Source organism: Musca vetustissima, unplaced genomic scaffold (assembly GCF_032173495.1).
Source record: "Musca vetustissima isolate MV318-11 ecotype Yass unplaced genomic scaffold, APGP_CSIRO_Mvet_v1 utg3279, whole genome shotgun sequence".
Classification (NCBI taxonomy): domain Eukaryota; kingdom Metazoa; phylum Arthropoda; class Insecta; order Diptera; family Muscidae; genus Musca; species Musca vetustissima.
Window position 1 is genome coordinate 30 of NW_026887713.1, and position 12,468 is coordinate 12,497.

The 12,468-nt window shown below is 37.1% G+C and overlaps 1 protein-coding gene across 1 annotated transcript; it reads left to right on the plus strand.

Annotated features, from left to right (window-relative positions):
- The first annotated feature begins 1,258 nt into the window (after positions 1-1,258).
- On the plus strand, positions 1,259-2,095 carry LOC133335406 (uncharacterized). The gene is made up of 2 exons (XM_061543677.1): positions 1,259-1,873; positions 2,066-2,095. The coding sequence occupies exons 1-2, from the start codon at positions 1,259-1,261 to the stop codon at positions 2,093-2,095; spliced, it is 645 nt and encodes a 214-aa protein (XP_061399661.1).
- The last annotated feature ends 10,373 nt before the right edge of the window (positions 2,096-12,468 follow it).

The window sequence follows — 12,468 nt, forward strand, 5'->3', positions numbered from 1 at the left end:
GGAAGAATTTCGTTGATCAATTTTCAAAAATTGATTCAATACAAATCCCAAGATGGATAAATTATTGCCTAGAGGGCACAATTGAGTTACATGGTTTTTGTGATGCATCAGAGAAAGCATATTGTGCTACATTATACATTCGTATGAACACAGAGACTAGCACAACAGTAAGATTATTGATTGCGAAAAGTAAAGTAGCTCCGTTAAAAAAAGTAAGTTTACCGAGACTAGAGCTTTGTGGTGCCGTATTGCTCTCTGCTTTGGTAAAATATGTTGTCTCCAATTTAAATATTAAAGATTATTCTGTGAATTTGTGGACAGATTCTACAATCGTATTGGCATGGTTGCAAAAACATCCGTCCACATGGAATACATATGTTGCAAACAGAACTGCAATAATATTTCAAAATGTTGAAAACGCTGCATGGAGACACGTATCTACAAAATGCAATCCAGCAGACCTTGGAACTAGTATATAATAAAGAAATTTTCGTCTTACAACAAAGCATTGTGGGTTGTAGGATATATATACCGCATGAAAAACCGTCAAAGAAAAAATGAAAAATCAGAGTTGTCAAATGGGAAAATTCTATCTCACGAAGAGTTAAACCATGCAAAACTGGTTCTTGTCCGAATAACCCAAATGTTTCATTATCCGCAAGAATATAATGATTTAAAAAATGCAAAAGAAATTTCACGCCAAAGTCCACTGCGCGCACTTAATCCATTTTTGGATAAAGATGGCATAATAAGAGTAAATGGTCGTTTGGCTTATGCTAATATTTCATATGATGAACGATTCCCGATAGTATTACCAAACTCATCGCATTTTTGTAAAATATTTTTGGAGTTCATTCATAAAACAATGCTGCATGCAGACATATCGTTAATGATGTCAACCGTTCGAAGCCAATTTTACATTCCAAGTTTAAGACGCTCAATAAAGAAAGTTGTAAATGGTTGTATTGTTTGTACAAGATATAAGAAAAAATTAAAAAGTCAAATTATGGCAGCACTGCCATTAGAAAGAACCACTCTAACTTTGCCATTCACTTATGTAGGAGCAGATTTTGCAGGTCCATTTCAGATAAAATCTGGGACATTAAGAAATTCACCGTATCAAAAGTCTTACGTGTGTATATTTGTATGTTTTGCAACAAAGGCAGTTCACCTAGAGCCATGTTCAACATTATCTACCGAATCGTTTTTAGCTACATTTACAAGATTCATTGGTAGAAGAGGGTTGCCAAAATGTCTTATGTCCGATAATGGAACAAACTTTGTGGGTGCCAATCGTATTCTTATGGCAGAGTATCAAGAATTTATCAAAAAGTCCTCCAAAGAAATTTCAGAGAAATATGTTATCAATGGCTTCGAATGGAAGTTTATTCCTCCTAGCGCCCCACACATGGGAGGACTATGGGAAGCAGGAGTAAAATGTTTCAAGGCACATTTCAAAAAAGTAATGAAAGATAGAAAATTTAATTTTGAAGAGTTTTCCACAATATTGGTTAGAATTGAGAGTGTGTTAAATTCGAGACCTTTGACACCATTGTCGGAAGATCCAGAGGATTTGGAGGCTTTAACACCAGCGCACTTCCTGAGAGGTGGATCCCTAATATTTGCTCCGGAAATGCCACTAGACGATTTATCTCTTATAAATCGATGGGAAAAGGTTAAAGTTCTTCATCACACATTCAGCAAAAGATGGAAATCTGAGTATATCCAGGAACTCCACAAACGCTACAAATGGCAGTATCCCCAGAGGAGTCTGAAGGAAAATGACATGGTTCTGATAAAAGATGAACTTCTACCACCAAATGACTGGAAGATGGGACGAGTTTTAAAAGTATATGAAGGGCATGATGACCACGTAAGAGTAGTTGATGTAAAAACTACTACAGGTATCATATCTCGTCCTATTGTTAAATTGTGTGTACTTCCAGTAAATGGTTGTTAGTAGAAAGTTGTATATGTGTTTTTAAAATGATATGACTCTGACTAATATATGATGCCTTAAATGGCACACATTTCTTGCAATTTTTTCTTTTAATATATATTACAGTTGTACAATCATGAACATGGGACAAATTGAAAAATGCAGAGTGTGCTTTGGCATTCATCATTTGAGATTTTGTCCATCATTTAGAATGATGTCTGTAGAGCAGAGGGAGGATGTAGTACTATCCCACAAGTACTGCATCAATTGTTTGGGTCACAATCATTTTGTCCGAAAATGCATATGGACAGGAAATTGTCGAATGTGTGGGGCGAGACACAACACCATGCTTCATCGTCCGATGACAACAGCAATAGGGACTCGTGCAAACGTAGTTAGTGCACATGTGTCGGGAGCAAGATTCCACCCATATTCCAACCAAAGGGAATCGCAAATACAGCAGCAACAACAATTATTAATTGGCCTGCAAACACAAGTCAACTCTGCAGGCTCCGGCGCAAAATTTAACACGGCAAGACAACATCAACAAGAGGCGAAAAGGCTCCATCAAGAGGCTAAAAGATTGCAAAGGAAAGCAAAGGAGCATGAGGAGCAGGCAAAAAAATTCCAACAACAAAAAAAGCAACGACAAGCCACACCAGCCAAAACGAAGAAGACAAGCCAGAAACAAACTGAAAATCCCCAACAACAATCAACCAATGAACCACAGAAACAAACACAAAAAGATGAAATAAACACACAATCTCCAGTGCAAACAAATACACATTTTCCAATGACCACAAATTTATTACAACCCGACGGGATGAATAGGTTCTTGGAAGTACTAGAGAGAATTGCGGGCGCATTATCTGTTGCACCAGTGCAAGGGCCCCGGCATGTTGGGAATCAGCCCAACCCATTGGACGATGACATTGAAATGGACCTCATCGATCTCGATAAGTAATTTATCGATGAGGTCCCATCTCCACCAAAAAGAAAATGTCACTCTTCTTCTTGAAGTTTAAAGCCAGTGGATCGCCAGATCAAAATAATTGAATAAATATTGAATAATTTATTTCAACAATTTGAATTTAATAAAAAAGACCGACAGTGTCATATATTTGAATATTGATTTAAATTGTTTTGAAGTGTGTTTAATTTGCAGTCAACAAAACGTAAGTATCGTCTGAATACTCGTTGTGTTGTTGTAGTTGCAAATTTATATTGTTGTACGTCTTGTTCAACAATAATCTTAGATTCTAAAACTACTCAGTAGATTTAGAATCACTACAAGTCCTTTCGACTGCATCGGAACATTTGAAGTAAACATCCAATGACGTGTATCTCCAGCAGGGGCATGCTGACTCCGAACATAACATTGAGGAATTTAGTTTGAACGGTGGAATAACTTACCATCCTCACTGTCCCACTATTTACAATCGAAACATTTGAAGCATTCGTGTACAGGGGCATGCGACTCCGTTCATTTAGTGGTGCTTCCAACCGTTTTCACGCTAGAAGCTTTCTCCCAGGATGATATAGCTTATTTGAAAACTTTAACATTGTTTTAGAATAATCGTAACAAGAGGTTAGCGAAGGGTAAAATAGATATAACCTAAAATTTAAATTTGAATGGAAATGAGTAGTTACCATAACAGAAGACAAAGTCGTATTTAGAATACGGAGAGTTCATTTGCTTCAAATGATTGTGAAAATCTTAAAAATGTCAGTATTCCTTACAAGGAAATAGGCTCCATTCACAACAAGACGCTTGCACTTAATTAATAGTTTTGAGAACAAAACATTTCATAATCTTAACGAACATAGGCTAAATTGTCATGCACGTTCTCCACGCAAAATGAAATTGTGTAATTGCTTGGATTCCAGTTTTCATTGGTCCTTTGAGCGGTTCTAAATGCACAGAATCTGGAATATCTGTGCAAGCACCGCGATATGCAATTGTGGATTATTTGGATTCCGTTTGAAATTGGTCCTTCGAGTGGTGTAGCTAAGGTGGAACATCTACGGACTGAAATTGTACCCAGAGAGTGAGGGAGACGAATATCGAACAAAGTCTAAACGCAGTGCAAGAGTCTTGCAATGTCTGTATAAAGGAGGGCGCATTATGGCTTGAGGTACAAAAATTGCAATTCAAGACATCATACGCTTCTGCACATGGACGAGGCGTGACCGGACTGATAAACTTTCTAATAAAAATGCACAGGACGCACAAAGGATATGTAGCTAAGACGGTACCCTGAAAACAGCTGAAAATGCCAAAGATTGTCTAGATTGAACGAGAATAAGGGATAAAGGATCAAGAAACTGCAAATAAATTCAATAATCTGGACAACTAATTCAATTGGTGGCAACTGAGTAGAATGCGCATACATAATGTATTGAAGCGAACCACATAGTGTAATACTTGGAAGTGGAAGTAAATCATATTTTGGAAAAGTAGCTCAAGCTAAAGTATGACGATCGCCAAAATTGTCTGGTCAGGTCAAGTCCGAAGATGCGCTATATCGGTCCATGTTTAGGTATAGCTCCCTATAAGGGTATCCCATTTTCGGTATTTTGGAGTTTTTGAATGCGTCTTTCAACCGAATTCTCTGCAATTTGATTCGTTGGGTTCGTATTGGGTACCAAATTTCATCAGCTCTTCCACAGGGAGAAGAATACCCCCAGCTCTTCTATAGGAAGAATAAGACCTTGGGCTTTTTCAAAAGAAGCAGAATATATGCAGCTCTCTCAACAGAAGAAGAATACCTGCAACTCTTCCACAGGAAGAGGAAAACCTACAACTCTTCTATAGGAAGAACAATACCTCCAACTTTCCTATACGAATAAAACAACATGCAACTGTCCTATATGAAGAATACCTCCAGCTCTTCTATAGGAAGGAGAATAGCTGCAGCTCTTCCATAAGAAGAATAATATCTGCAGCTCTTCCACAGGAAGAAGAATATATGCATCTCCTCCACAGGAAAGGGAATACCAGCAGCTATTCCACAGGAAGAGGAATACCTGCAGCTCGTCCACAGAAAGATGAATACCTGCAGCTCTTCTATCGGAGGAAGAATGCGTCTTTCAACCGAATTTTCTGAAATTTGATTCCTTGGGTTCGTATTGGGTACCAAATTTCTTCACTAAAAATTATAAATATACGTCAATTTTTTCGGGTAGCCCTTCCATATAACTGTACCCCCAATTTTCGGTATTTTGGTACTTTGGTTCTTGAGCGCGTTTTTACCACTATAATTTGGTATTTTGTAGTTGTATATGGTAAAAAATCTCCCTCCCAGAATTTATTAACACGTTGACGGTCTATAGCCGTCAAGTTCAAGTTCACTATGTGACATGACGGCAATAGCCGCAGAAATGTGCATCTACCAGCATACAAGTAGAAGCCTAGTGTCAATTTTCGAATTTCATTTGTTTCTACTGTCCGTCAACGTGTTAATATTCGCCCCTTTTAGGGGTAGTCCCCACATAACCTCCTTTTTATACCCTTCGCCACACTGTCTTTGTGCATATGTTTGTATTTAGGTGAAATTTGGCACAGCTCACTTATTTGCCCCAAGGACGAACCCTGTTAAAATTGGAGAAAATCGGTCCAGATTTAGATATAGCTCGCATATATAGTTTTGTCAGATTTCTGGTAAATGAGGCACCAAACACCCAATATTTGTCCGATTGAAACCACATTTTGTACAGCGTACTGAATTAGGTCCATATTGATGTTTCGTTGAAATCGGTTCAGATTTTGATATAGCTCCCATATATAGGTGCGCCAAACTTCCAAAATTTGTCCGATTAATACAACATTTTGTACGAAATTTTGTGAAAATCGGTTCAGATTTAGATATAGATCTCATATATATTTTCGTCCGACTTTATCTAAATGGTGCATCAAACTCCCAACATTTGTCCGATCCAAACAATATTTTACACAGCGCACTGACATAATTCCAATTTGATGCCCGCCAAGTTTTGTTGAAATCGGTTCAGATTTAGATATAGCTCCCATATAGTTTCTACCGATTTTAGGTATAAAGTGCACCAAACTTCCAATAATTAAAATCGGATCAGATTGACATATAGCTACATATTATTATACCCTACACAACTATGTTGTCAGGGTATTATAGCTTTGTGCAGCCCCAAAAGTTTGTAACGCCGCGAAATATTGGCCGTAGACCCACCTTTAAGTATACCGACCGTCATATCTCGACTAGCTGAGTCGATCTAGACATGTGTGTCCGTACGTCCGTCTGTCCATTATAATTTGTAAACACGATACAGGCCACAGTTATGGTCCTATCTTCACGAAATTTTGCATGGAGAAGGGGATCGGGCCAAAGAATAAGCATGCCTTTTTTGATAAAGATTGGTCAATATTTAGCGAGTCAAATGGACCCTGACTTTTGTGTGAAAAATTAAATTTATATTCTATAGCGTATATATTTACCCCTGAAGGACATGGACCCGAGAAGTTGATATTATATACCTTTATTTATTTATTATTTATTATGACCTTTAAATTGATACCAATTATATTGTCGTATGTACTCGGATGTGGGAGTTACACCTAAATATTTACAGGTATCTCCGTATTCGTATATTATTTAGTAACCCATTATCACTCTAGAACGCGGAACTATAGCCCTGATCGCTTTGAATTGTTCCATGACGTTCTATTTATGGTCAAGGAAAAAGCCTATAATTTTCGGTGTTGACCAGATAATAATTTTGGAATTAAGTGGACCGAAAACTTAATTTTTTGTGTTATTTTCGAGTCGATCTATAGACCACAAATGAAAGCCGAACATAACAATACAACCCACGGTGTAGGGAATCTGGACAATAGCTGTATTGAAATGTGAGGAAGAGTGCCGTTTACCTCTAATCGGACAAGAGGGTGCAAATATCACAAAATATCGTATGGTCGGTCCCGTCCGACTATACTGCTCCGCTCACTGGTTTGTCCTTTTTATGTAAATCGTGCACCGAAGAGCCTATGTTTATTTGATTTAAACGAAATTTGGCAGAGGAGAGTTTAGAGTGATATGTATTGAAGTTGCAAAAATCGGTTTAGATTTAGATATATCTCCCATATATAATTTCGTCTGATTTTATGTAAATGGTGCAACGTTGAGCTTACGTCTGTTCCATATACACGAGATAAAACTGTGGACAGCGCAATTCACATATAACTTCACATACATTATTTTGCTCGATTTCATACGAATGGTACACAACAGAATCCGATTGACATGCTATCTTTCATAGATTTCAGAATCGTATGTGTATGGGTTTTTTTTAATTTATTCAAATATCCATTTCAATGGTCCTCTAAAGATTATATGTCTGTTCTATCTACAGGATATTGTATATATTAGCATGTATGGTATGTATTCAAAGTGGTGAAGTGTATCATATAGTTGAAATAGTTATCGGATTTGTTCCGCGTTTTAAATTTGCCCCGAAAGTATGGAATTCTTAGACGATTTAGCCATTTGCTGTATTAATTCGGCCATTTGTTGTCATCGCCCATCCCCCATATAATAATGCCTGCAAAGTTCAGTGGTAGTTGTGTAAGATGTCATACAATAAGCTTCTTCTGACTATATTAACCCAAAGGAAACTAAGAATAACGCCTAGTCCGATTAGAAAATGTGAATCAAACCCGCAAAATACCAAAAAACAGATGGTAAAGCAAATCGTCATCAATAGGCGAGTCTCAATGTGTGTATAGAACCTATACTAACGGTTCCAAATAAACCTCGGGCAAATAAACCTCTTTAACATAAAACTAGTAAATAATGATATTTTTATAAGAACACGTGTGGTCATTGTAGGAAGTCCACAAATTCACACATTACCTTCTGGCGTAATGTAATTTACAATATTCGACCTGGTTTCAAAAGAAGCTGTAAGACTTGATTTCAAGTTCAGCGATCTGGAATCAAGAAAATAAAACGAAAAAATAATGGGGGCACGTGTTTTGCAGCATTTTATTATCGAACCTACGATAAATTGCTGCACCTTTTGCTGATGAAGATTGGATTGATTACATGCATACATGCGTTCGGAGAGACACATCACAATCCAACAATTGTTGTGAAATGACAATAAAATATCGAACAAAAAATGCAGGCTGGCCGATCGTATTCACAGTTTATCAAGCCAGCAAGGTAGTAATCGTAAATTTTTGCTTAACGTCTTCTTCGACGTCTTCCGTTATTTTCTGATCTGTCGTTTTGGACATATTGTGCTGATAATATTAGTGTTACCTTTGGAACATATTTAGTCAATAAACATGACTGTGGTCAGCATCTACAGCGTGTTTTTTCATTGCTTGATAAACTTGATCAAATATAAAACTCCAACACTACCACTCTGCGACGATCATCAAAAACCTTCTCTGCTTGAAGTTCAGTGATGCTGCTTTCTCTTTACGTAACACCCATGCCAACCACCAAACCACACCATTCAAATGTGGATGTGGATGAATGGCTTGAATAAATGAAATTTAAACAGAATCCGAAGAGCCCAACATAAGACAGAGCTTTTTTACAACAACGAATCCCATTCAGATGTTGGCTACCTAACTGAATCAGCGACAGTGGGTACAGCATCCGTAGATATTAGTTGGTTGGTTGGACAGTAAAAGGTTTAGGCAGCAACATTTTTATGTTTCTCCAAACTTTTAGCATTTAAACAGTGGAAGGCAAATGTTTTGGATTTAAACAAAAATGTTTTTTAAAAGAGATTGTTTAAAAAATATAGCCTGTAATAGGCCCCCAAAAAATATTTATTAAAAAAATACAGGCCCCCAAAAAATATTCTTTACAGGCCTGTAATAGGCCCCGAAAAAATCTTCTTTAAACCAGTAAGCGGAGCAGTATAGTCGGACGACCATGCGATATCCTACACAACTACCACGGAACTTTAACTTTCTGCGGATGTTTATTCCGAATCTGGACAATATTTCGTCATATTTGCACATTCTTTTATAATAAGATGTCAACTAATGTTCAGCACAACCCTTCTAATTACTTGTCCCAATTCCCTTCACCGTAGGTTGTGTTGTGATATTCGTCTTATAATTGTGACCTATAGGTCGACTCGAAAAAAAAACACAAAAAATTAAGTTTTCGGTCCATTTCATCCCAAAAATTATTACCTGATCATCAGCGAAAATTATAGGCGTTGTCCTTGACCATAACTAGAACTCCTTGGACATTTTCAAAGCGATCAGCGCTATATTTTCGTCCTCCTAGTTAGGTAATAAGTTACTGAATAATATATGAATACATAAACACCTGTAAATATTTAAGTGTAACTACCACATTCGACTACATACGACAATATAATTGGCATCAGTTTAAAGGTCAACCACTCCTCTTGAATATACTATCAACTTCTCGGGTCTATGTGCTTCAGGAGTAAATATATACACCATTGAATAAAAATGTTGTCATTTTTCAGATAAAAGTCAGGGTCAATTTGACCCGCTAAATAATGAGTGATCTTTATCCAAACATGCATGGTTATTCTTTGACCTGATTCCCTTCTCCATGTTAAAATTCGCGATGTTTGAGCCATAATTGCGGCCTCTGGAGCGACCAGAAAATCAGACAAAAATTAAGGATTTGGTCCATTTCATCCCCTAAATATTAAGCGATCTTTACCAAAAACAATAGTAGTCTTCATTGGCCAGAACCCATCCCAGCAAAATTTCGTGAAGATTGGTCCATAACTGTGGCCTGTATCGTATTTATAAATTATAATGGACAGACGGACGGACACACATGTCTAGATCGACTCAGTTAGTCGAGATATGACGATCGGTGTACTTAAAGGTGGGTCTACAAACTCTTGGGGCTGCACAAAGCTATAATACCCTGATAACAAAGTTGTGTAGGGTATAAAAATCCACGCCTTTGAATAAATATTCTTTAAAAAATCCACGCCTAGGGCATTGAAAAAATATTCTTTAAAAAATCCTCGCCTATAGTAGGCATTGAAAAAAATATTCTTTAAAAAACCACGCTTAAAAAATCCAATCCTGGAAAATATACATGAAGAAATATCAGACAACAGCATGAGGTTGATTGACTTCGTGGCAGCAAAAAACATGGTAGTTAGCAGCACCAGATTCAAGCATCTCGATATACACAAGGCCACTTGGCTGTTTCCTGATCAAGCAATGTGAAATCAAATTGACCATGGTGTGATAGACGGAAGGCATTCATCCAGTATATTAGACGTTCGATCGATCTGAGGAGCGAATATCGATTCGGACCACTACCTTGTAGCAGCCAAGGTTCGCACTCGTCTTAATGTAGCAGTAAAGGTGCGATCTAACATAAGACGGAAACTCGACGTCGAAAAGCTGCACACACAACAGGTAGCTGAGACCTACTCCGCTCAACTTACCCAACTGCTTGACGAAAGCACTTCTTGTCCCAATGGCAAAAAATTGCCCAAAAAATTGTACCAAAAACCACCACCAAGAAACCCATGGTACGATCAGGAGTGTCGTAATGCTACTGATGTGGCAAGGGGCAACAATGCAGACATTATCAACACGTAATGCGATGGAAAATTATCGGGATAAAAGAAGAGAGGAGAAACGTATTTTCAGAAGAAAGAACAAGAAAAACGTGAACGTGAGCAAATCGAAATGTACAGGAGTCAGAATGAAGTCCGAAAATTTTACCAATGAGTAAAACACCAAACCGAAGGCTTTGGTGCAGGCACATCTTCCTGTAGACATGAAGGAGGAAACGTGGCGACAGATACAGTCAGCGTGTTAACGATCTGGAAGGGGCATTTTGAAAAGCTTATAGTATCAAATAGTGGTGCTGAAGAAGATACCCCAGAACCAATAAGAGATGACGGTATAGAGTGTATACCACCTAGCCAAGATGAGGTCGGAATAGAATCAATCGGTTGAAGAGTAATAAAGCAGCAGGAGCCGATGGTTTTCCAGACGAACTATTCAAGACTGGTGGTCAGATGCTGGTCAGCAGCATGTAGAAGCTGATTAGTACAATTTGGCTAGAGGAATGCATGCCCAATGATTGAAACATCAGCATCCTGTGTCCCTATCTATCGTATATAAGGTGTTATCTAGCGTTCTGTGTGCACGATTGAAGCCAATGGTCGATGACATCATCGGACCATACCAATGCGGCTTCAGACCTGTCAAATCCACCATTGACCAGATTTTAACACTGCGCCAAATCCTGAAAAAGACCCACGAAAAACACATTGACACATTCCACTTATTCGTCGACTATAAAGCCGCTTTTGGCAGCCCTTTGCGTTCAGAGGTGTTTAAAGCCATGTCTGCGCTTGGCATTCCTGCAACATTAATTCGGTTATGCAGTATAACTTTAAGTGGTCAGCAATTAAAGAAGGAAGAACCTATCGGAGACCTTCAATACCGAACGAGGATTCCGACAAGGTGATAGGCTTTGAAAAAATATTCTTTAAAAAATCCACGTCTTTGATAGGCTTTGAAAAAATATTCTTTAAAAAATCCACGCCTTTGATAGGCTTTGAAAAAATATTCTTTAAAAAATCCACGCCTTTGATAGACTTTGAAAAAATATTCTTTAAAAAATCCACGCCTATGGTAGGCTTTGAAAAAATATTCTTTAAAAAATCCACACCTTAGATAGGCTTTGAAAAAAAATATTCTTTAAAAAATCCACGCCTATGGTAGGCCTTGAAAAAATATTCTTTAAATAATCCACGCCTTTGATAATCCTTGAAAAAATATTCTTTAAATAATCCACACCTTTGATAATCCTTGAAAAAATATTCTTTAAATAATCCACGCCTTTGATAATCCTTGAAAAAATATTCTTTAAATAATCCACGCCTTTGATAGGCTTTGAAAAAATATTCTTTAAAAAATCTACGCCTTTGATAGGCTTTGAAAAAATATTCTTTAAAAAATCCAAGCCTTTGATATGCTTTGAAAAAATATTCTTTAAAAAATCCACGCCTTTGATAGGCTTTGAAAAAATATTCTTTAAAAAATCTACGCCTTTGATAGGCTTTGAAAAAATATTCTTTAAAAAATCCAAGCCTTTGATATGCTTTGAAAAAATATTCTTTAAAAAATCCACGCCTTTGATAGGCTTTGAAAAAATATTCTTTAAAAAATCCACGCCTTTGATAGGCTTTGAAAAAATATTGTTTAAAAAATCCACGCCTTTGATAGGCTTTGAAAAAATATTCTTTAAAAATCCCACGCCTTTGATAGGCTTTGAAAAAATATTCTTTAAAAAATCCACGCCTTTGATAGGCTTTGGAGAAAATATTCTTTAAAAAATCCACGCCTTTGATAGGCTTTGGAGAAAATATTCTTTAAAAAATCCACGCCTTTGATAGGCTTTGGAGAAAATATTCTTTAAAAAATCCACGCCTTTGATAGGCTTTGAAAAAATATTCTTTAAATAATACACGCCTTTGATAGGATTTGAAAAAATATTCTTTAAAAAATCCAC